At 39.8% G+C, this 26,693-nt stretch overlaps 1 protein-coding gene across 3 annotated transcripts in view; it reads left to right on the top strand.

The window, feature by feature from the left end:
- Positions 1-26,693, top strand: part of dclre1a (DNA cross-link repair 1A (PSO2 homolog, S. cerevisiae)) — a 62,064-nt gene that overhangs the window by 15,466 nt on the left and 19,905 nt on the right. For all 3 annotated transcript variants that reach the window (XM_063071990.1, XM_063071991.1, XM_063071992.1), the window contains exons 2-7: positions 6,621-8,198; positions 9,705-9,838; positions 19,722-19,840; positions 22,003-22,146; positions 24,097-24,242; positions 26,399-26,553. In XM_063071990.1, the coding sequence (XP_062928060.1) occupies positions 6,621-8,198; positions 9,705-9,838; positions 19,722-19,840; positions 22,003-22,146; positions 24,097-24,242; positions 26,399-26,553 (2,276 nt within the window). The remainder of the gene's footprint in view (positions 1-6,620; positions 8,199-9,704; positions 9,839-19,721; positions 19,841-22,002; positions 22,147-24,096; positions 24,243-26,398; positions 26,554-26,693) is intronic.

Below are 26,693 nucleotides of genomic sequence, written 5' to 3'. Positions count from 1 at the left end.
GATCAGCCATGATGAAATAACAGAGCAGACTCAATGGGCAAATGGCCTAATTCTCCTTCTATATCTTATGATCTTAAAATAGCCACTTAACATCTATCTTAATCTTATTATGTGGGTCAATGAGGGCTAATTAACACAAACATTTATTTATTGTATTCCCTTGTGTAGTTACAATGGTACAGAATCGGAACATCTCATGCAATGTCTTCCTTTGATGTCCTTAAAGTATCATATCAGCGGAAGTTAAATAATGAACTTTTTCTTTTAAGATTGAGGACTGGTTCTTGTTTGAATTTAAAAATGCTTCTCATATTCTATACCATCTGAAAATGTTCAAAGTAGCCTAACAGTCACAACGGCAGTATACATTAAGACAGAGAACCTTCAGTTTTGTCATCTTTGCACTTTTCCTGCTGGACTCAAACAGGAGGTGTAGTCTGTATTTTGTGTCTTATGACAGAGTTCGGTTGTTGCTAGCCATTTTACTTGTCTGCACTTTTTTTTATATTCATTTCTCTTTAACTTTTTAAATTTCTCTTTTCCAAAGCCCACCTCTCTGCTTGTGCTTCACTCCAAAACAGCACGTAGTTTATGATCTTTTTTACATCCTTCATTATTTACTTCTAAGGCTAAATAACTACCTGCACGTCTTTTATGAATTTTTAGAATCCTCAAATTCCAATCTAATATTTAACAACTTATAAGTTTTAACTGAAGCACGTTCTGAAACTTAGTACCAGGCTTGTGGTGGAATTGAAACAAAAAGTTCTCAACAATGGTCTGATATTTAAATTTGGTTTTACACAACTGTCATACAATCTTAACCAAATGTGTTGGTAATCTGTGGTATGATTTTTTACTTTCAATCCAAAAGACTGAGCGATATTCATACTTTCCATCTTTAGAGGGAGAATGTGTTCTTGATTTTAGCAGAGCGCAGTTAATGTCTGGTGCTGTAGATTTTGCAATATATCTCATTTACTAGTTGTTTTTATGATCATCAGTTGTTTTATTTTTTTCTGTTATTTCCCATGCTTTTCTTAACCTAATATAGAATTGATTCAGAAAAAGTTATATGCAGTCAAATAAAAGAGAGCTTGACTCAACCCTTGTGATCAGGCCTGGCTCATAGTTGACTATGTTGTCGGTTCAAGTCATAGCCAAGCAATAAATTTTGAGCTGGGCATGCTCAAGCTAACACAAGAACCATTTTTGGTTTATGGCAACCCTTGGCTTTTTCTTTTAAATTATCTCTTGGTTCAAACATTTTACCACACATAAGGCCTCGATGCTTGTAAATGGGGGTAAAATCCCCCTTGTGAATCACAAAAAAATGTTTTGGGCTGTATAATGCAGAGGTCAAAGTGGAGGGAGGGTTGAGGAAATCAAACCCATGGTTTGGGGTGATTGAGACAGTGAGGGCACAGATGGGTGAGCCATTTGACATAGAACATAGAATAGTACAGCACAGTACAGGCCCTTCGGCCCACAATGTTGTGCCGACCCTCAAACCCTGCCTCCCATATAACCCCCCACCTTAAATTCCTCTATATACCTGTCTAGTAGTCTCTTAAACTTCACTAGTGTATCTGCCTCCACCACTGACTCAGGCAGTGCATTCCACGCATCAACCACTCTCTGAGTAAAAAATCTTCCTCTAATATCCCCCTTGAACTTCCCACCCCTTACCTTAAAGCCATGTCCTCTTGTATTGAGCAGTGGTGCCCTGGGGAAGAGGCGCTGGCTATCCACTCTATCTATTCCTCTTATTATCTCGTACACCTCTATCATGTCTCCTCTCATCCTCCTTCTCTCCAAAGAGTAAAGCCCTAGCTCCCTTAATCTCTGATCATAATGCATACTTTCTAAATCAGGCAGCATCCTGGTAAATCTCCTCTGTACCCTTTCCAATGCTTCCACATCCTTCCTATAGTGAGGTGACCAGAACTGGACACAGTACTCCAAGTGTAGCCTAACCAGAGTTTTATAGAGCTGCATCATTACATCGCGACTCTTAAACTCTATCCCTCGACTTATGAAAGCTAACACCCAATAAGCTTTCTTAACCACCCTATCCACCTGTGAGGCAACTTTCAGGGATCTGTGGACATGTACCCCGAGATCCCTCTGCTCCTCTGCACTACCAAGTATCCTGCCATTTACTTTGTACTCTGCCTTGGAGTTTGTCCTTCCAAAGTGTACCACCTCACACTTCTCCAGGTTGAACTCCATCTGCCACTTCTCGGCCCACTTCTGCATCCTATCAATGTCTCTCTGCAATCTTTGACAATCCTCTACACTATCTACAACACCACCAACCTTTGTGTTGTCTGCAAACTTGCTAACCCACCCTTCTACCCCAACATCCAGGTCGTTAATAAAAATCAGGAAAAGTAGAGGTCCCAGAACAGATCCTTGTGGGACACCACGAGTCACAATCCTCCAATCTGAATGTACTCCCTCCACCACCACCTTCTGTTTTCTGCAGGCAAGCCAATTCTGAATCCACCTGGCCAAGCTTCCCTGGATCCCATGCCTTCTGACTTCCTGAATAAGCCTACCGTGTGGAACCTTACCAAATGCCGTACTAAAATCCATATAGATCACATCCACTGCACTACCCTCATCTATATGCCTGGTCACCTCCTCAAAGAACTCTATCAGGCTTGTTAGACACGATCTGCCTTTCACAAAGCCATGCTGATTGTCCCTGATCAGACCATGATTCTCTAAATGCCTATAGATCCTATCTCTAAGAATCTTTTCCAACAGCTTTCCCACCACAGACGTAAGGCTCACTGGTCTATAATTACCCGGACTATCCCTACTACCTTTTTTGAACAAGGGGACAATGTTCGCCTCCCTCCAATCCTCCGGTACCATTCCCGTGGACAATGAGGACATAAAGATCCTAGCCAGAGGCTCAGCAATCTCTTCTCTCGCCTCGTGAAGCAGCCTGGGGAATATTCCGTCAGGCCCCAGGGACTTATCTGTCCTAATGTATTTTAACAACTCCAACACCTCCTCTCCCTTAATATCAACATGCTCCAGAACATCAACCTCACTCATATTGTCCTCACCATCTTCAAGTTCCCTCTCATTGGTGAATACCAAAGAGAAGTATTCATTGAGGACCTTGCTCACTTCCACAGCCTCCAGGCACATCTTCCCACCTTTATCTCTAATCGGTCCTACCTTCACTCCTGTCATCCTTCTTCACATAATTGAAGAATGCCTTGGGGTTTTCCTTTACCCTACTCGCCAAGGCCTTCTCATGCCCCCTTCTTGCTCTTCTCAGCCCCTTCTTAAGCTCCTTTCTTGCTTCCCTATATTCCTCAATAGACCCATCTGATCCTTGCTTCCTGAACCTCATGTATGCTGCCTTCTTCCACCTGACTAGATTTTCCACCTCACTTGTCACCCATGGTTCCTTCACCCTACCATTCTTTATCTTCCTCACTGGGACAAATTTATCCCTTACATCCCGCAAGAGATCTCTAAACATCGACCACGTGTCCATAGTACATTTCCCTGCAAAAACATCATCCCAGTTCACACCCAATTAAGAAGAGGATGAAATCCTTGTGAGATGGTTCCCTTTAAAGGGCAACAATGGTGTAATAAGGGTAGAATATAAACAGAAAATGCTGGAAATACTCAGCAAGCTATATCTGTTGGAAGGGAAACTGAGTTAACATTTCAGATTGAAGATTCTTTGTCAGCAATGATAGAGACCTGTGGAGATTGCAGGTAGGATAGAAAGACAAAATCCTGCTTCAATATTCAAGGCTTATGTTCCTGTATACATAATTAACTTTTACACTGGTGATGCCATATATTGTTCATATCACTGTTCATTCTCCATGAACCAACAGACAAAATTGCTGTCAATAATGTTAGTGCTGAGGCTTCAGTTCCAATCTGAAAATAATAAACGTGAGAACTCCTGCCAGTGTTATGCAGGGGATTGATAACTGGCCGGTGGTGTAGTGGCATCAGCAATGGTCCTGGGTGGCTCTGAGTTTGAATTTGGCCTGGTTCTTGCATGCTTTCCATAGGTGCTGGGTTGAGCATGGAGCTCGCAACTTGGCCTCTTTAAAAAAAAACAGACAAAGGCTAGAGAAATGGGAAGGGTGCCGCCTGATGCCCCACAAGGCATGGAAAGGAACTAACTTCAAGGGATTCAACAGGAATTCTGCAGATGCTGGAAATTCAAGCAACACACATCACAGTTGCTGGTGAACGCAGCAGGCCAGGCAGCATCTCTAGGAAGAGGTACAGTCGACGTTTCAGGCCGAGACCCTTCATCAGGACTAATGAAGGAAGAGTTAGTAAGAGATTTGAAAGTGGGCACTTTGAAAACCAATGGTTTAAACGAAGGTTCTATCAGCCTGTTCATGTAAACTTATTAAAAAAGGCTCATGACAGCATTAGGGAGAGCAGCAGTTTCCCTTGTTAGCCAAGCCAGATTTTTCATCCTACAATAGCACTGTCTTTATTGTTTGCAGACTACCTCCATGTACCTATATGTAATTGGCTGTAAATAGCTAGGGATGTTAAAAGGTCACGCAAGGCATAACTCTTACTATATTTTGTAGTAAGAATTCCTAGTAGCCACATACTTATAATAATCAGTGGCTGAGAAATAGATAAAAGTTGCTGGAATCCTTCTTTACCCAATAATTATCAATGATAAATTACCCTTAAACAGCAATAAACCTATCTGAGAGGGGAAAAAAAAACATGAAATCTCATCTTGTCCAATGTTCATGCACAGGAGTGAACCTGAGGTTATCTGTAATTTTAATTTTCCATCCCGTCTGTGGCTTCCTACATTGTTACTGTGAGGTCCACTGCAAGCTTGATGGACAACATCTCATCTTACATCTGGGGATGTTGAAGCCTCCTGGAATCAATATCAAATACAGTATCAATATCACTTTAGGTGTGTTATTGCCCATTACACAACTGGTGTTTAGGGCAGCGATGAAGGTCCTCCATTGCTGGCGGTGTTCAAGGCTTCGTTCATCATGTCAGTAACTTCCTCTTGGTTTTCACTACTGTCAGTCACGTAAATCCCAGGTGGACACTCAGGAAAACTGTCACGCTCAGATGTGGAAGGATTCTCCCTTCCTGTTTCCGTAACAATTTTGTTTTAGTACTCAGAACTGTTCGTCCTGAACCTTGATGACCAGTAGACCTCTACCCTTCGACCTGTTTGGCATGTATGTGACCCTTCCAAAAGCCAAAGCATAAAGCTCTGACTCCAGTCAACATAGTTGTCCAGGTCATCATTGAGGCATGCAAGCTTCCAAACCCAACAACAAGGTTCTGGTCCTCTTGGAGACTATCTTTAGGCAGCTTATATTACCTTCAGTGTAAGTTAACATTTCAGGTTGAGGTTCTGCATCAGAATTGAGAGGGGACGAGGAAAGATTGTTGATATATGGTAGTACAAGAAGGGGTGGTAGTGATGGTGAGGCAGTAATGGAAAACAGTCTGGTAAGTGATAAGCTAAAGCAGATGGGGAAGAAGATGGGCTGATGAAACTGTGATGGGGTGGAAAGATATGGAAGAGGGAGACAAATGAAAGAAAACTAGGTGGATCGGGGAGTGTGTGGGAGAACCCCAGTTCTAAAGGTTACCTAAAATTGGAAAATTCACTGCTCAAACTGTTCAGCTGTAAATTAACAAGTTGGGAGATTTATGAGCAGGATATGCACGTGGAGTTATATTGGCTTTGATACTATCTTATTAGAGGACGGAGGTTTCATTTGATTTAAGCCTGATATACATATTGGCCACAATAGTATTCCTTTGTAGTATATTAGTGGAATGAATGGATGAGGAAGAAAAAATCCTGCAGAATGGTTGAAGTCCATCAGCATCTCTCCTTGGGTTCATTGCAGAAACACCCAATATGTGTTACCTCAAAATCCTTAAACATCACTTTTTTTAAAGGAGTGTTAATGGAAGTACAAAACAAAACATTTGATAAGTCATTATTGAATAAAATTCTACAAAAAGTAGTGGAACTGGCCCAGTCCATCACGGGTAAATACCCTCCCAACCATTGAGCACATACATGAAACATTGTCATAGGAAAGCAGCACCCATCATCAGGGATCCCCAACACCCAGGATATGCTTTCTTCTCACTGCTGCCATCAGGAAGAAGGTTCAAGATCCTCAGGACTCACACCACTAGGTTCAGGAACAGTTACTACCCCTTAACCATCAGGCAATAACTTCACTCAATTTCACTTTCCCCAATATTGAAATGTTCCCACAGCCAATGAACTCACTTTCAATTACTCTTTATCTCATGTTCTTGATATTTATTATTTGTTTATTATTATTTCCTCTTTTGTATTTGGAAGATGGTTGTCTTCTGCACTCTGGTTGACCACCCTAGTCAAGTAGTCTTTCATTGATTCTGTTATAGTTATAATTCTATAGATTTATTGAGTATGCCCACAAGCAAATGAATCTTGTGGTTGTATATAGTGGCATACATGTAGTGTGATAATAAGCTTACTTCAAACTTTTTGAAAGCATTAAATTGTTAATTCATCAGAATTTTTGAATGGAAAGTTCTGTAATGATTTTCTTTATTTTCAGAATGCCCAGATGGTTTGCTTTGTAACAGTACCATACCAAGACACTATAAACGTTACTCCCATATGCTACTTGCTGAAAGCAGAGCTTTGAGCCAAAATGACAGTCAATCTGCATTATGCAATGGCTTAGAGAAGGATACCCTGATTGTTTCCCCTGACTGTAACAAGAATCATCAATCCTCCCAAAATAGTCAATTTCTTCAGATTAAAGAAAGTCCAATAAGTAAAACCCAAAATGCATTACTACTGCTAAAATCACCTGTTAACAAAGTTACTGGAAACAAATTCAAACTTAGAAGAGGAACAAATGAGACACCCTTGTCTAAAAAAGTTTCAAAGAAAAGAGTGTCTGCATTGTCAACTGATAACCCTATCAGAGAATTGACTTGTTCAGAATCACAATTAACAACACAAGTAAAACCTGCAATCAATATGGATGGATTGTTTAATGAGACCACAATCAATGATGTAATTAAGGACCTGAAGAGTTTCTCAGAACATAATTCTACTTTTGCCCTTGCTTCAAATACCAATTATGATGATGATGATGATGATGATATCAGTTACTCTCCACTTTGTAGTGAAGATGAAATTCCTAATCATAAATCTCAATCTTTTCCAAGGAAGCAGTTGTTTCAAGATCAAAGTATTAAACATTGTTGTAAAAGTGAAAACATTATGTTTTCTGACTTTAGGAGTCAGGAGTTAAGTTGCAAATCTAGTGCCATTAAAGACACAGTCATACCTGGTATTGATGCTCTCAGCATTGGCCCAGACCCTGCCCTATTGATTGATTGTGTCAGTATTTCAACACAAAATAGAAAAGAGAGTGAAACGAAATTACCACACCCAAAATTGAAATTGTCAGCATATGACTGGATTCCATTAAATAATAAAGACAATGAAGAGGTAAATAATCAGTCACAATCTAATTTAGCTGGTTGTGCAACCTTCATTAAATTGGAATCAGAAGACTCAAATTCTAGCAGTTTATTACTTCTCCCTCAAATTAAAGAGGAACGACAGTCTACTTTGTGTGCTGGTATGGAAGAACTTTTTGATAATCAAGTTAGAAATGAATGGGAAGGTAATTCTAAAAATATCATGGAGACATCATTGGTTGGCACTCAGAGCTTTATTTCTGAGAAATTGGGAAGCAATATACAAAAGGACAATAATCCAAAAAATCAAATTTTGGAAGTGGTATCACTAAATTCATTGGAAAAAGGTTCTTTAAATACCCCCAAGAGGACTGCTTTTAATAAAGAATTAAAGCAAACTGATATTGGAGTTTTCTTTGGACTTCAACCAAAAATCAAAGATGAGAAAGAATGTCTCAAAAATGAAATTCAAGGAAAAACGAAAGAATTATTTTCGGCACTGTCATGTATTACAAAGAGACAACGACAAAGGAAGAGGAAAATTGATAGCTCTGTAGGAGATGAAGCTTGCGTAGGAAATGTAGAAAAGCTTCAATTAGACCTTATTGAAGAACAGCAACGCAAAATGAAAAGACAAAGGAGAGAAATGAGTTCATACAGCAAAAATAAGCAGTGTCCTTTTTACAAGAAAATCCCAGGTAAGCTGTCAATTATTTTAACCATGCTCAAAACAAATTGTTTTCTTTTAGGTACAAATTAGGTCTCAAATTATAAGCGGTTTGTGGTATTTTAGTCTAATGTTGAAGTGTGTCTGGTCAGGATTTTTTTTATGTTTTTGAGCAGAAAACATGTTTTCTTCAACATGTTTCCATTATACTATGTAGTTGCAAAATGCAGGAGACAGTTTTGAACTCTAATGAAGTTAGGTGCTGCTTAACTGTCCATTAGATAAGCAGTATATAACAAACTGAGCAAGAAAGAATATTGCTGCTGTTAAATTGTAGCTTTTTGGTTAAGATATGGAAGTGGCAAAGCAGAGGTGTTATAGTCCTGGAATTCTCTCTGCCAGACGATTCTGGAGGTTGAATTATTGGGGTATTGAAGATGAAGTTGATACGTTTTTGGAAGATCAGCCATCAGAAAGAAGGTACAGGAGCCTTATGACTCATACCACCAGGCTCGGAACCATTACTACCCCTCAACCAAAGGGGATAACTTCACTTGTCCCGTCACTGAAATGTTTCCACAACCAGTAGACTCACTTTCAAGGACTCTTTATCTCATGTTTTTGATATTTATTGCTTATTTATTATTATTTCTTCTTTTTGTATTTGCACAGTTTGTTGGCTTCTGCACTGTGGTTGAATGCCCAAGTTGGTGCAATCTTTTTTTGAAATGGTTATTAGTCAATACTTTTATTGAGTATGCCCACAAAGAAATGAAGCTCAGTGTTGTGTATGGTGATGTACATGTAGTTTAATAAACTTTGAACTTTGAAATGAGGGCTGTAGAGAACTAGTAGAAAGAGACATAGGATAGATTAACCACGATCTTATTGACTGACAGAGCAGGCTGATGGGGCTGAGGGCTTACTACTATTCCTATCTTCTCTATATTCTTATGAATACTACAGTCAACAAGACTTGAGTTCTTGCATTTGAACTTCTATCAAACTATATGGTAAGTCTACTCTTCTCTTTCATCCTATTGCTCTCTAGTCTGCATTGTAATGAAAATAAAGCACGTCCCCCCAGTTTTTGCATTTCTTCAAGCTAAGTAAATTTGCAATGCCCTTTTTTTAAATTCCATCTATTTCCACATTGCAGAGCCCACTTAAGCATGTGGAGTCCTCTTAAGCAAGTGGAGTCCAATATTCACTTTTATTAAATGCTCTCCACAGACCATGTTTAGCCAAACTCTGAGAAGTCAGTAATAAAAGAAATGCTTGCAACACTTTGCCTGCCTAATAGGAATCTGATAAATATAACAACTATTTGAGAGGCCAAAAGAACAAGGACGGGACAAATTGGACATTGTGGTCTGAGTGAAAGTTAAAGTAAATGTGTAGTTTTTCCAATCAGCCTTGTTTTCCCTAAGGGGAAACAAATCAGCTATTTTATATAAGTTTCCTGCATGCTAATTCTCAATATTGGTGTTATACTACAGCCAGCAATCTGCTGTCATAAATTATCTTGTGCTTTCAGGAACTAATTTCACAGTGGATGCCTTCCAATATGGTGTTATTGAGGGTTGCACTGGCTACTTTCTTACTCATTTTCATTCAGATCATTATGGAGGTCTTAGCAAGAATTTCAGATGCCCCATTTACTGCAGCACAGTAAGTTTATTAGTTTATTTAAGAAAACCAATGAAAAGTATGTTATAGAATGTAAGTAACATTTTTGAAGTACAAATATTTGATCTGGGTTCTGCACACTGAATGATCTTAATCTGATGCCCCCTGAGTTATTGGCAAACCAGATATGGAAAGTGCATTTTGAATCGACAAATAACATTAATAATCAGTGTAGTAGCCCATGTGATCTTTATATTCGTGTAATTATTTTGTAAACCTCTATATATCATAGTGGACAAGATGGCATGGTGAAAAGTGCACTATTATTTTTCATTTGTTGAATTTTTTTATTAAATGATTGCAGATGTTCATTAAAGATGCACATTTACTCTGGATGTGTGTGCAAAGTATTTGCACAAAATGTAGTCTTAGTTAAGTGATATGATTTCCATGAAGCAGAATTACACTATATTAAAATAGAAGGAAGATTTGATAGGTGCTAGTAATCTAAAATCATTGGAGTCTGATCTGAGGTTATAGCGCCAAATCTTGTTGGTAAATGCAAACTATTGGCATTTACCTATGTAAATACAAGTAAATTTAGGATTTTGAGGCACCTACCTGAAAGCATCAGTTTATCTGACAGATTCTTTGTAAGAATTTTGTATGTATGTTCCAAAATTAAAGCTTCTGAATGTTTCTGAGCAACAAGTATTATTTAAATAATTTGGAAAGATGGCAGAGCTGGACAGATTGCTTGTCAAAAGTTTGAATCATTGATCAATTTACTTTGGATCTCATTGGTCTTCTCCATTTCCACAACCCTCATAGACGGTAGGGGAGTTCCAGACTATTGGCATGGTTCTTTTAAAGAAACTTCTTCCTTCTATTCTCCTTGTTATTCTTTTCCAAAATCTTAAATCTTTTTTAGCACCGTAAGCTAATGGTAACAATCTTTTATATACTTTGTGAACCTGTTACAATCTTATATATCACCTATAAATGTTCTTTTCAACCTCCTTTGCTCCAGAAGAAGTAACCAGATTTCAATTCGGTCTGGTAGCTAAAATCCCTGATCTCTCTCTGAATCAATTCTGTTTAATTTCATTCTACTCTTTCAAAGATTTTAATAGTGTGATGACCAGAGCTGGATGAAATCAAAGCCTAATAACATCTTTGCTTTATACTGGTACCCAGTGCTTTTACTAATGATGCCAAAAGTCACATGTGCTTTGTTAACTAGTATGTCAATTTGTCTTACCACCTCCGACAATCTATCTACATGAGTATCATGTCTTTCTGTTCCTGCATATTCTTTAGATTTGTGCCATTAATGTGACAAATTTCCTGATCCTTTCTGCCAAATGCAAGAGCAGTACTAGACCATTTGTCCCATAGATTCTGATCTGCCATTTCATCATGACTGATCCAGTTTTCCTAAAAGCCTCAATCTCCTGCCTACCCCCCGCATATGCCCTCATGCCCTGACCAATCAAAATATCTATCAACCTCTGCCTTAAATATACATAAAAGGCTTAGCCTCCACAGCTGCCTGTGGTAATGAATTCCACAGATTCACTACACTCTGGTTAAAGAAATTCCTCCTCATCTCCATTCTAAGAGGACACCCCTCTATTCAGAGGCTGTTTCTTCCGGTCTTAGACACTCTCACCAAAGGAAACATCCTCTCCACATCCACTCTATCAAGGCCTTTCACCATTCGATAGGTTTCAATGAGGTCACCTCCTCATTCTTTTGAATTCTAGTGAATACAGACCCACAGCCATCAAACACTCTTTATATGACAAGCCATTCAACCCTGGAATCATTTTTCTGAACCTCCTTTGAACCCTCTCCAGTTTCTATCTAAGATAAGGGGCCCAAAACTGCACACAATACTCCAAGTGAGGCCTCACCAGTGCTTTATAAAGTCTCAACATTACATCCTTGCTTTTATATTCTAGTCCTCTTGAAATGAATGCTAACATTGCATTTGCCTTCCTCACCACAGACTCAAACTGCAAATTAACCTTTAGGGAATCCTGCACAAGGACTCCAGAGTCCTTTTGCAACTCTGATTTTTGAATTTTCACCCTTTTTTTAAAAAAAACGGTCCATGCCTTTATTCCTTCTATTAGAGTGCATTACCATAAATTTCCATACCCTATATTCTATTTGCACTTTGCCCATTCTCCTGATCCAAGTCCTTCTGTAGCCTCTTATTTTCTCAAAACTATCTACCCCTCCACCAATCTTCATAGCATCTCCAAACTTTGCAAGAAAGCCATCAATTCCATCATCCGAATCATTGACATATAATGTAAAAAGAATCAGTCCCAACACAGACCTCTGTGGAACACCACTAGTCACAGGCAGCCAACCAGAAAAGGCACCCTTTATTCCCACTCTTTTCCTCTTGTCAATCAGCCATTGCTTTATCCATGCTAGAATCTTTCCTGTAATTCCATGGACTTGTAGTTTGTTAAGCAGCCTCATGTGTGGCACCTTGCCAAAGGCTTTCTGAAACTTCAAGTACACAACATCAACCTATTCTCCTTTGTCTATCCTCCTTGTTATTTCTTCAAATAATTCCAGCAGATTTGTCAGGCAAGATTCTTTTCCTTGAGAAATCACATCCTGAACAATCAACTGAAACATCTTCCCAACAACTGAGGTCGGACTAACAGACATATAATTTTCTTTCTTCTGCCTCTCTCCCTTGAGGAGTGGAGTGACATTTGTAACTTTGCAGTCTTTCGGGACCATTCCAGAGTCTAGTGATTCTTCAAAGGTCATTACTAATGTCTCTACAATCTCCTCAGCCACCTCTTTCAGGACTCTGGGGTGTATACCATCTGGTCCAGGTGTTTATCTACCCAAGAACTTTCTTCCTAGTAATGGTAACTTCACACACTTCATAACCCCTGACACCTGAAACTTCCACCATACTGCTAGTGTCTTCCACAGTGAAGACTGATGTAAAATACTTGTTCAGTTCTTCTGCCATTTCCTTGTTCCCCATTGCTACCTCTCCAGCATTGTTTTTTCTTGTTTGATATCCACTCTCGCCTCTCTTTTACACTTTATGTATCTGAAGAAACTTTTGATAACCTCTTTAATATTATTGGCTAGCATGCTTTCATATTCCATCTTTACCTTTGTGACTTATTTAGTTGCCTTCTACTGGTTTTTACAAGTTTCCCAATCCCCTGATCTCCCACCAATTTTTGCTGTATTATATGCTCTCTCTCTCTGGCTTTTATGTTGGCTTTGACTTCCCTTTTTAGACATGCTTGTGTCACCTCTCAATTCTGTATTAAATTCTGCATGTGTACCCTTTCTACCATTTTGGATACTGATGTGGGGATGAATTCCCAGGAGAATGCCATGGAGACCAGGTGACTGGCACTGAGCCATGGGTCCATGGTGCAGAAAGGAAAGAGAGAGAAGAGGGGTGCAGTGGTGATCGGGGACTCAGTAGCTACAGGGACAGACAGGAGATTCTGTGGATGCGAACAGGACACTCGGATGTTATGTTGCATGCCAGGGGCCAGGGTCAGAATGTCTCAGCTCGTGTCCATAGCATTTTGGAGGGGGATCAGCCAGATGTCTTGGTACATATTGGTACCAATGACATAGGAAGGAAAAGCAGAGGTCTTGAAGAAAGAATTTAGAGAGCTAGGTAGAAAGCTGAGAAGCAGGACCTCCAGGATAGTAATTTCTCGATTGTTACCTGTGCCACGTGCCAGGAGGGTAGAAGCAGGATAATTTTGCAGATAAATGCATTGCTGAGAAGCTGGTGCAGGGGGCAGGGCTTCAGGTTCTTGGATCATTGGGATCTCTTCTGGGTGGTATGACCTGTGCAAAAGGGACGGGTTACACCTGAACTTGGGATGGGGGGGGAATACTATTTTTCGCGGGCAAGCAGGTTTGTTAGAGCTGTTGGGGAGGGTTTAAATTAATTTGGCAGGAGGATGGGAAGTAGAGTGAAGGGACTCAGTATAGAACAGATGGTAAAAAAGCAAAGATAATAGGCAGTCAGGTTGTCAGGAAGGGCATGCAGATAATAGGACAAAATTGCAGCCAGCAGGGTGTATATCAGTTCATTAGGGATGCAGAATCAAAAAGGGTAGCGAATACGGTACTCTGTTATATCTCAACACACGGAGTACAAGAAATAAGGTGGGTGAACTTGTTGCACTATTACAGATTGTCAGGCATGATGTTGTGGCCCTCAGGGTCATGGCTGAAGGATGTTTGCAATTGGTTGCTGAGTGTCCAATGTTACACATTGTATCAGAGGGATAGTAAGATATGCAGAGGAGTTGGGGTTGCTCTGCTGATAAAGAATGGCATCAAATCATTAGAATGATGTGACTTAGTATCAGAAGATGTTGAATCCTTGAGTTAAACTGCAAAGGTAAAAGGACCCTTATGACAGTTATATACAGGCCTCCAAGCAATAGCTGGGATCTGGACTACAGAATACAATGGGAAATAGAAAAGGCGTGTAAAAAGAGCAATGTTATAGTCATGGGAGATTTTAACATGTAGCTAGATTGGGAAAATCAGGTTGGTAGTGGATGTCAAGAAAGTGAATTTGTTGAATGCCTATGAGATGGCTTTTTAGAGCAGTTTGTTGAGCCTATTAGGGGTTCAGCTATTCTAGATTGGGTGTTATGTAATAAACTGGAGGCAATTAGGAAGCTTAAGGTAAAGGGACTTTTGGGAGGCAGTGATGACAATATGATTGAATTCAACTTGAAATTTGATAGAGAGGAAGTAAAGTCTGACATAGCAATATTTCAATGGAATAAAGAAAATTACAGTGGTATGAGAGAGGAGTTGGCCAAAGTAAATTGGAAGAGGGTGCTGGCAGGGATGACAACAGAGCAGCAATGGCTTGAGTTTTGGGGGGGAAAAATGAGGAAGGTGCAGGATAGATGTATTACATAAACAAAGAAATACTCAAATGGCAAAATAGTGTAACTGTGGCTGACAAGGGAAGTCAAAGCTAATGTAAAAACAAAAGTGGGCATACAACAAAAGAAAAATTAGTGGGAAGATAGAGAATTGGGAAGCTTTTAAAAACTACAGAAAGCAACTAAAAGAATCATTTGGGGAGGAAATCTGAAAGCAAGCTAGCAAACAATATCAAATGGATAGAAAAAACTTTCAAGTATGTAACATAATAAGATAGCTGAGAATGAATGTAGGACCTCTAGAAAATGAGGCCAGAGAAATAATAAAGGGGGACAAGGAGATGGCAGATGAACTAAATGAGTATTTTGCATCAGTATTCACTGTGAAAGACATTAGCAGTGTGCCAGAGGTTGAAGGGTGTGAGGAATAAAAGTGAGTGCAGCTCTTACAAGGGGGGAGGTCCTCAAAAGGCTGAAAGAGCACAAGTGCTTAAGTCGCCTGGACCAGTTGAACTACACCCTAGGGTCTGAAAGAGGCAGCAGGAGATATTGTGGAGGCATTAGTAATGATCTTTCAAGAATCATTGGACTCTGGTATGGTTCCGGAGGACTGGAAAATTGCAAATGTCGCTCCACTCTTTAAGAAAGGGAAGCATCAGAAAAGAAATTATAGACCTGCCTCAGTGGTTGGCAAGATGTTGGAGTCAATTGTTATAGATAAGGTTACAGTGACACAGGGCAAGATCAGACAAAGTCAGCGTGGTTTCCTTAAGGCAAAATCTTGCCTGATGAACCTGTTGGAATTCTGAGGAGATTACAAGTAGGATAGATGGAGGGGATGCAGTCGATGTTATATATTTGTATTTTCACAACACCTTTGACAAGGTGCCACACATGAGGCTGTTAACCAAGTTAACATGGTAGTACAGGAAAGGTACCAGTGTGGTTAGAGCAGTGGCTGATTGGTAGGAAACAGGAAATGGGAATAAAAGGATCCTTTTCTGGTTGGCTGCCTGTGTCTAGTGGTGTTCCACAGGGGTCAGTGTTGAGACCGCTTCTTTTTATGCTGCATATCAAAGATTTAGATGATGGGATAGATGGCTTTGTTGCCACGTTTGCAGATGGTATAAAGATTGGTGGAGGGGCAGGTAATACTGAGGAAAAAGATAGCCTGCAGAAGAACTTGGACAGATTAGGAGAATGGGTAAGAAAGTGGCAAATGAAATACAGTATTGGAAGATGTACGGTCATGCACTTTGGAAGAAGAAATAGATGTGCAGACTATTTTCTAAACGGGGAGAAAATCCAAAAGTCTGAGATGCAGAGTGACTTGGCAGACCTTGTGCTGAACACACTAAAGGTTAACTTGCAAGTAGAGTCAGTGGTGAGGAAGGCAAATACAATGTTAGCATTGATTTCAAGCAGTCTAGAATACAAGAGCAGGGATGTGATGCTGAGGCCTTATAAGGTGCTGGTGGGGCCTCACCTTGAGTATTGTGAACAGTTGTGGGCTCCGTTTCTAAGAAAAGATGTGCTGGTATTGAAGAGGGTTCAGAAGAGGTGCACAAGGATGATTCCAGGAATGAAAGGGTTATCATATGAGAAACGTTTGGCTCTGGGCCTATACTTACTGGAATTTAGAAAGAAGAGGAAGGATCTCATTGAAATGTTCAAAGGCCTGGACAGATGTGGAAAAGATGTTTCCCATGGAGAGTCTAGGGCAAGAGAGCACAGCCTCAGGATAGAGGGGTGTCCATTTAAAACAGATGCAAAGAAATTTCTTTAGCCAGAAGGTGGTGAATATGTGGAATTTATCACAGGCGACTGTGGAGGCCAGGTCGTTGAGTGTATTTAAGCAAAGCTTGATGTGGTCAGTCAAGAACCTAACATCAAAGGTTACAGGTCCGAGGAGAGGGGAAAGAAGGATCAGCCATGATTTAATGACAGAGCAGACTCTGGGCCAAATGGCCTAACTCTCTTATGTTTTATGGTCTTCTCTGTTTAACATACCTCTCAAATTTGGTATTATAGTCAATATTAAAATTAAATTCTTTCTGACAGAAAAGAATGTATGTAATGAAACATGGACTCATTCTAGTACTAGTCCTTGTTTCAAACATATTTCCTTGTTTTCTATCCTTAAGGCCATCTATAAAGTCCCAAGTTGACCCTCTAATTCCATGAGCATCACTTTTGTTAATGAATCTGATATGGAAACGAAGTAGGATTGGAACTAGGAGAGCAATAGATGACTAGATGACCACCTCCGCTCTCCTTTCTCAATCTCTCTGTCTATCTCTAGAGGCAGCTTATCTACTGATGTCTATTACAAGCCCACGGACTCTGGACTGTACCTCCTCCCACCCTGATACTTGTAAAAGTGCCATCCCCTTCTTTCAATTCCTCTGTGTCTGCCGCATCTGCTCAAAAGATGAGTCTTTTCATTCCAGAATGAAGGAGAGCTTCCTTTTCTCACAATCAGCGCTGCCCTCAACTGCATCACTTCCATTTCACGCACATCTGCTCTCACTCTATCCTCCTGCCACCCTACCAGGGATAGGGTTCCTCTTGTCCTCACCTACCACCCCACAAGCCTCTGCGTTCGGCTCTGTAACTTCTGGCATTTCCAAGTGGATCCCAGCGCCAAGTGCGTCTCTCCTCTCACCCCCTCCCCCCACACCACTCACCACTTTCTGCTTTCCGCAGGGATGGCTCTCTATGTGATTCCCTTGTCCATTCGTCCCTCCCCACTACACCTGCCCCTACACTACCTCCCTCACTACCATTCAGGGCCCCAAAAAGTCCTTCCAGATGAGGCAACACTTCACCTGTGAGTATGTTCATGTCATATACAGTGTCTGGTGCTCCCGGTGTGGCCTCCTGTATCATAAACAAGATAAAATCTGCAGACGCTGGAAATCCGAGCAACACACAAAATGCTGGAGGAACTCTGCTGGCCAGGCAGCATCTATGGGGAGAAAAAGTACAGTCGGCCTAAAACGTCGACTGTATTTTTTTCCATAGATGCTGCCTGGTCTGCTGAGTTCCTTCAGAATTTTGTGTGTGTGACTTCCCGTATATCGGTGAGACCCAATGTAGATTGGGAGACCATTTTGCCAAGCACCTATGCTCCGTCCACCAGAAAAAGCGGGATCTCCCAGTGGCCACCTACTTTAATTCCACATCCCATTCCGATCCATGGCATCCTCCACTGTTGTGATGAGGCCACACTCAGGTTCTTGTATTCCATCTGGGTAGCCTCCAACCTGATGGCATGAATACCAATTTCTCAAACTTCTGGTAATGGTATCTCTCTTCCTTCCCCCCCCCCCCCTCACTTCACCATTCTCCATCCCCCTTTTCCTTCTCTCACCTTATCTCTTTGCCTGACCATCACCTCCCTCTGGTGCTCCACCCCCTTTTCTTTCTTCCGTGGCGTTTTGTCCTCTCCTATCAGACTCTCGCTTCACCAGCTCTGTATCTCTTTCACCTATCGACTTCCCAGCTCTTTACTTCACCCCTCTCCCACCTGGTTTCACCTATCACCTTGTGTTTCTCCTCCCCTCCCCTCCCCCTACCTTTTGACTCTACCCCTCATCATTTTTTCCCAGTCCTGCTGAAGGGCCTCAGCCTGAAATGTCGACTGTACTCTTTTTCTTATATCCTGCCTGGCCTGCTGAGTTCCTCCAGCATTTTGTGTGTATTGCTTGGAGTTCCAGCATCTGCAGATTTTCTCCTGTTTGTGACCAATTCCATATTGTTTCTACATTCAGTGGCCGCATTATTAGCTATACCTGTATCCTACTCATTAATGCAAGTATCTAATCAGCCAGTCAGTGGCAGCAACTCAACGCATTAAAACATACAGATGTGATCCAGAGGTTCAGTTATTCAGACCAAACATCAGAATGGGGAAGAAATGTGATCTAAGTGACTGAATGTGGAATGACAGTTAGTGCCAGATGGAGTGGTTTGTATTTTAGAAACTGCTGATCTCCTGGGATTTTCATGCAAAATAGTTTTCTAGAGTTTACAGAGAATGGTGCGACAAAGAAAAAAATTCAGTGAGCTGTAGTTCTGTGAATGAAAATGCTTTGTTAATGGGGGAGGTCAGATGAGAATGGTGAGACTGGTTCAAATTGACAGGCAAGCTTAAGTAACCATGTGTTACAAAAGTGGTGTGCAGAAGAGCATCCCTGAATGCACAACAAGTTTAACCTTGATGTGGGTGGGCTACAGCAGGAGAAGGTCAGGAACATACACTCAGTGGCCACTTTATTAGGTACAGGAGTTGCCTAATAAAGTGGTCACTAAGTGTATATTAATATTTGTTAACATTACCGTAATCCAGTGGGAACTGAAGTTTTTGAAGTCTGATTTTGGTGTGGTGTGAAGAATACAAACTAGTTCAACCATGTACAGAACCTGCTAAAATGAACAAATGAATGCACATTTCCTAATGGATCTTAATGCTTTGATCTCTATTTTGGTGTGGCAAGTCATTTGCTTTCATTGTTTATTATTCTGTTATCAGAGTCCCGTTGATTAAAGCTGAAGAATGCCATAAAACATAGTTTCTTGAGTTAGCAGCTTCCAGTTCTCCTTTCTTGAGTTTCCTGTATCCTGGGAGGCTTAAATGGGAGCAGTTACTTTTGAATCAGCCTCCCTGATGCACTCTGAGAACCTGATTTGAATGCTTGTAAGTGCATGCACTGAAACTAGTCCCATCGCCTTTAGGTTTGTATACAGGTTTGAAAATTCTTCCTTCATTTTGAAAGTTTCACTCCTTGACCCCTTTGTGTTGATGTGGAGAATACTTTCTACATGAGGCGATGAATATTAGAGTGTTGATATTTGAGCTAATTAGTGATGCTCAATACCATTCTCAGGATTTACTGAGTGATGCTAATAGTCTTAGTTGTTTGGAAATCTGAAAGCACACATGCCTTTAATTAATAATTGGATTTGTGATTTAAAATTTACTTTTTTTTTGTTACTTTCAGATAACACGCAATTTGGTGATATCGAAACTTAAAGTACAGGATCAGCATGTGATAAGTCTTCCCATGAACACCGAATGTATTGTGGAAGGAGTTAAGGTCGTGCTTTTGGATGCAAATCAGTAAGTCTTTGGCCATGTGTCCTATTTTAGATATACTGACATTGCTATCATTTCAGTCTATTCTAACTCTCCTACTTCCTACCTCATATCTTCCAGTTTTTTGACTTGATGTCAGATGTAGAATGATTTCTGCCCCAATAAGAACGCTAGATGGTCTTTGCATCATAAATTTATTCCGGTCAAAATAAAATATATTTGCAAAATTTCAAGTTCTGCAATCAGTAATTAAATATCTGGTTGTAATATTAAATAACCAATACAATTCTTACTGAATTAATCCATTTTATTTCTTTCATTTCCCTGCTGAAGGTATTTCTTTTTGCCATTCTAGATTTCTTAGCTGATTTCCTTTTTTTTTAAAAGTTGAATTGTGCGCATTTTAAACAACACTTAAAATCAAAGGTGATCCAAGGGAAGGATTTGAAGTCCCAGGCACTTTGTAGATAGCTTACTGATTCCTTCTGCAGTCTTGGTACCTTTAAATACAAGCTTTTATTCAGTGAAGACTCGAGGTCTGTTTTGTGGATTTGGGTTCCTTTCCAGGAACTGATCATATAATCTAACCTGATATAAAAAAAAATGCAGTACAACATGTGGAGATGCTACTTTGCAGATAAAGTACCCCTCAAGCTGCCTTTACATATTCTGGCAGTGTTTATCATTTAGCTTTCAACTTGACTGGTCATTTATCCCATAACTGTTTATGTAACTTTATCATCAGCTGCTTGATAACTTCATCATGTGCCCTGTCGTATGATGTAAGCAATCGTAGTCTTCCATCTGTCTGAACTGTTCAAAACTTTTCTGTCCATCCCTTGATGTAACTCATGAACATCATGCACTGTTGACTATGACTTTTTCTTCCATCAGTTGTTCCTGTCACTGTGAGATGTTTGAGTTCCTCTTTCCTCAGTCCATGTCCCAGAAATTCCACCTGCTGTTTCCTGATTAATTATATCAGCTCTTTTATTCTTATTCCAACTTTCACAACACTTCCCTCATTTGTTATTGTCCTTCCACAATATTATCATCATTCTTCTCGAAAACCACATTTCTGCAGATTTAAGTCTTCCCTCGTTTTGCTTTGATAGTGTCCAGTATTCACTTCCATATGTTAGTGTTGAATGAACGTAGCACCGCAACAGAGGTTCATACACATAGAAATTAATTGCTTCATTGAGCATTTGCTTAATTGCCCTACAACTCAGTGAGTTCATAGAGGTGGAAAAAAAAAGGAAACAAACTAGACATTATCTGGATCGTCTGGGAATTGATGGCATATAAATCAAACATTGGATTGAATTTCTCCCCTGCCTTCTCCCGCCTTGCTGCTTTTTCTTCCACCAAACCCAATTACCAAAAACAATATTGTTGGCTGAGGATTTTTAAGAATTTGTATGTTGATGAAAGCACAGAGGTAGTCTTTTAGTCAGGCTGATGTACAACTTTGAGATGATTGCATTTTTATTTTGGGTGTTTTCATTTTTTTTAGCATTAGGGATTACTGTGCTCTGAAGTACAGATGAAGTTAGTTTGCTGGTAGGGCCTGAAGAAAAAAAATGTATCTACAGTACTGTACAAAAGTTTAGTCTTGGGCACATATGTATCGTTAGGGTGTCTAAGACTTTTGCACAGTACAGTGGTAATTTTTGTGTATTGCACTGTACAGCTGCCCAAAAAAATCATAACATATGTGGGAGATAACCTGATTCTGATATGGGTCTCTATTGTGGACTGAGGGGGGAAGGGGACAGGAAGAGGGGAATCATGGTTGAAAAAGTGTGGTGGGGAGGGAGCAGGAAGTGCCAGAAAGACATTGTGTAATTATCAATAAACCAATTGTTTGGAATCAAATTACTTTGCCTGGTGTCTCAGGGCAGGGTGTGTCTGCACCTGTGCCATCCCCTGCCCCTGGAACTCCTCTGCCACCTGCCCCACCCTCCTCCTGCAACATTCCACTCTCGCCATTCCCAATATCCTTCACTCCTGCCAGATTTACAAGCTCCACGTCGTTGACAAATGTAGTATTGTTCAAAGGTATTTGGCACCCTAGCTCTATCTATATATATCTCTAAGACTTTTGTATAGTATATGATTGTTCAAATATTTGACAGATGTGATTTGTATTTTATCTTTAATCGTTGCAATTATTTATTCTACAGCTGTCCAGGTGCTGTTATGCTGCTATTCCAGCTTCCTAATGGCAATACGCTTTTGCATACTGGTGATTTTCGAGCTAATGCCTCTATGGAACGTTACTCTCATCTTAAGGGTCGAAAAGTTCATATTCTTTATCTAGATACCACGTAAGGGAAATTACTTGCATATGTTTGCGAGATAAAGTATGTCCTAGTTTGACTTGCCCACTAAGTTGGTGAATAGTAAATCGACAGTGCATAATAAATGCTGTTCTGTTGCATGTGTTTAAATTGTAGAAAAATACAACACAAGATCAGGTCTTTCAGCCCACAATGTTATACCAAACCAGTGAAGCTACTAACACCTGATCCTTTATAACTGCACATGGTTCATACCTCACCATTCTCTGCATATTCATGTGCCTGCCTAAGTGTCTGAAACACCAACGTTATATCTGTTTCCACCGTGATCTATGACAGCACATGCTACCACTTTGTGTGGGGGAGTAGGGAGGAATTGCCCACAAATCTGCTTTGAACTTTCACCATATTTTTTGGTGAGGGTGGCTGGTGAAGATATCTTTCAATGCCTATATGATTTTTATAATTGAAATTTATAGATTTTATATATTTCTGTCAGATGTCACCTCGGCCTCTGATGCTGCAGAGAAAACCCCCATTAGCTCAACCTCTCTTCAGAGGATGTTCCCTCTAATCCAGACAGTAAACCTCTTGTGCACCCTTTGCTAAGCTTCCACATCCTTTCTATAATGGGGCAACCAGAATTGATTGCAGTACTCCAGATGGGGCCTAATTGGGGTTGTGTAAAGCAGCAAGCTAACTTCCTGACTCTGAACTCTGCCTTGGCTAATAAAAGCCATCAAACTATACGCCACATTTACCACCCCATCGGCATGTCTGACCACTTTCAGGAAGCTCTGAATTTAGATGCTAAGATTCCTCTAAATCAGATCTGTTCAGAGTCCTGCCATTAGCTGTACTTTCTCTTATTTTTGATCTCCCAAATTACAACACCTCGCACTTGCTCAGATTAAACTCAATCTACCATTTTTACATCCAAATCTATAGCCGAGATCTATCCCATTGTATTCTTTGGCAATCGACATCAATTCTAGATTTCTCACCTGATATCCACAGCACCACTAATTTTTGTGTCAACTGCAAATTTGTTAACCCACTCATCCTCATTTTTATATAAATTATTTATATGTACTGTATGTATGTGTGTATTATACTCTCCAGTGATCCCAGAACGGCACTCCTAGTTAGAATAAGTCCCACCTACAACTTCCCTCTTCAAATTATGAACCTGAAGATTAAAGTCACCATGGATCCCATGCTGAATCTCCTGGATGAGTCTTCCATGAATGTGCCTTGCCAAATATGGCTGTAGTTCTTGCTTTTGTGCCTTTCAGTTTTTTGTGTATTTGACTGAGAAGTCGAACATGCATCTGGTTAGTATATGGGAAGGGGAATTAAACCATTTGGTGTATTTGCTCTTAAGCCAGCCACATTAGCTGATCCAAAAATGAACAGTTCCATTGTTCGAGCTGTATCTAAGTATGTTCTAGATAGTGCCATAATATTCCCTGTCAAAATATTGCCCCGGACTACTTGGGGTCGGGGCTGGATACCCAAGAACTCGTCTGATAATTCACAGAATTCCATGCATTGGCAAAAGACAAATCTTTGGGCTGAATGACAATAAATGTTTGTTAAGTATATTTAACTATTCTGAATTCATGGTATTTTCCAATGAATTAGTATGTGTGGTTAAAGTGATGTTGCTGTAGCCACCAGACAAATTGTTTTAAACAGACTTGGTGTGCTCTCGTGATCAGACATTGGATTTGCATTTTACTGGAAATCAGTTAATGTGTTGATTTTATTGTCTTCAGTGGATGTTGTACAATCTACTCAGACTATAATAAATCTGTTGATTGAGAACGTATGTCTAGAATATCCTTCAAAATGACAGTAATAATAGCAGAGATAATAGTGTTTATACAGTGAATCATTAAATTTAGTTATTTGGAATATTCATATTGACCACATAATAAATACTTTATGCTTTGTGCAACTCTGTTTATTTGGTAGATATTGCAGTCCAGAATATACCTTTCCTTCCCAGCAAGAAACCATTCAGTTTGTGGGAAATATTGCCTTTGAAAGTGTAACAATGAACCCTAGGACATTAGTTGTCTGTGGTACATACTCAATTGGAAAAGAGAAGGTTTTCCTTGGTAAGATCTCCATTATTATTAATTTTATACGTAGATGGGGGTAAATGTTTTGATTTTTCTTGCATGTTGCATCACCTCAGTTTGTTATAGAATAATACAACATGAAAATGTGCCCTTCGGCTCAACTTGTACGGGACAACCAAGGTGTCCACTAAGCTAGAACCCTTTGCTAGCATTTGGACCATGTTCCTCTAAACCAGGGGTTTCCAACCTTTTTTATGCAATGGACCCCTACCAATAACAGGTTGGGAATTCCTGCTCTAAATCATATCCATATACTTGTCCAAATTCCACATAAGCACCACCCCTCAGCTCACTATTAAATCTGCCCCTCCTCCACTTTGCCGTCTAGTATTTGGTTCCCTTTCCCAAAGAGAAAGAACTGTGTGCGTTCACTCAATCTAAGACCCTCGTGAATTTGGACACCTCTATAAGGTCACCCTTCAGTCTCCTATACTCTACAGAATAAAAGTTCCAGCCTGCCTAAACTTTCACTGTAGCTCAGGCCCTCAAGTCCTGGCAACATTCTTATAAATTCTTTCTAGCTTAATGATAGCCTTCCTAAAACTGTGCACAGTACTCACAAGTGTGCAATCACCAATGTCTTGTATGATTATCACAAAACTTTGCATCTCCTACACTCAATATCCGGACTGATACCAGCAGTCCATACCCTTCCTCACCATCTTCTCAACCTTTGGCACCACTTTCAGTGAAGTGTATGCTTGTACTTCTAGATCCATCTCCAACACACTTCCCAGGGAGCTTCCATTCATGATAAATCCTAAACTGGTTTGACTTTCAAAATGCAACACCTTCCCCTTAGCCGGATTGGATGCCATTTGCCAGTCCTCCGCCCATTTCTGAGCTGATCAAGATTCCTTTGTAATTTTTGATAGCTTTCTTCACTGTTACACAATGCTATCTATTTTAATATCTACAAGCTTACAAATTATGCCATATAACTTCTCATCAATATTGTCCAGATATTAAAAAAATATATATATCAAGAGGTCCTATTCCCTGTCACTGGTCTCCAGTCTGGGAAACAATCTTCCATTACTTTCTGCTTCCTTCTGCTTACCATTGCACAAATTATGAATCCAGTTAGCTAGCCCCCTCTAGGTCCATTGTGATCTAACCTTCAAGACTAGACAACCATGGAGAACCTTGTCAAAGGCCTCGCTTGAAGTCCATAAGTCGGTGTCTGCTGCCCCGTTTGCACTTAAGCGCCTCCCTGAAAAGTTTTCCATGCACAAAGCTATGATGACAATCTCTGTCAGAATCCAGTTCAGTAACTTAGCCACCACTGATGTCAGTCTCACTGGCCTATTATGAAAATCTGCAGATGCTGAAAATCTGAAAACAATAACAGTAAAATGTGTAAAATCTCAGTAGGTTAGGCAGTATCCTGGAATTCAAGCAGTCAGAACTGACAAAGGTTTGTAGAACTGAAACGTTTCTTTCCAAAGATGCTATCTAACTTGCCAAATTGTTAAAGCATTTTCCTTTTTAAACCAGCTTACTTGCCTGGCAATGAGGTTGCACAAATATGTATGTAATCAACTCATACTCAACTACCGACTTCAGAAGACTTTGTTAGTGAAATAATATTCTTTAGGAATTCACATGTTATCGTATTTTGATCATTATCTATTCTGGTTCAATAAACGGAGATATTCATGACGTATCTTGTAATTTTGCACAAACTATAATGACCCATAATACTTCATTGTTACTGTTTTATTTCTATACCTATTTTTTGAACCACAAAGGTCTACACACTATCATTGAACCACATGGAATTGAACACTATCATATTTGGTTGTACACCATCATATTTTGGTCAGATCCATTCTGGTTCAATAAATGGAGATCATCATGGTATATTTTGTGATTTTGATGTGCAAGCTATAATGGCTCATAATATTTCATCATTACCTGTTTACTGAATCACAAAGGATAAATGTGACCAATATATGATCGTGTGTAAGCAACTCATACACACTTTCTCAAGTGAACGTTGCATTCTTTGAGCTTTGCCAGCGTGTTCCTTTTTCTAGTTACCTAGGAAACAAATTCCCAAGTCTTATTGTATATTTGCAAAGAGTCAGGGATGACACCGAGGATTTAATTTTTTCTGTAATTTTTTACAGCCATAGCGGAGGTGCTCGGATGTAAAGTCTGTACTACTAAAAATAAGCTTGATATTCTTCGATGCTTGGGTTGGGAACAGATAAATTCTGTTATCACTCTGGACTGGGCAAGTTCTCAACTTCACTTATTGCCAATGATGCAGATTACTTTTAAGGTAAGTTACCTTGAACCCTTTTTTTCTAAGTGATAATTGACTTTGCCTTTAAGCATTGACTATGATTTGTATAAATAATTGCAAATATCAAACTACTGTATAAATTTCAAGAAAAACATGTTTTATAGCTTTGGTCAAAG

This window comes from Mobula hypostoma, chromosome 19 (assembly GCF_963921235.1).
Source record: "Mobula hypostoma chromosome 19, sMobHyp1.1, whole genome shotgun sequence".
Taxonomy (NCBI): domain Eukaryota; kingdom Metazoa; phylum Chordata; class Chondrichthyes; order Myliobatiformes; family Myliobatidae; genus Mobula; species Mobula hypostoma.
This window is presented reverse-complemented; position numbering and strand designations above follow the sequence as displayed.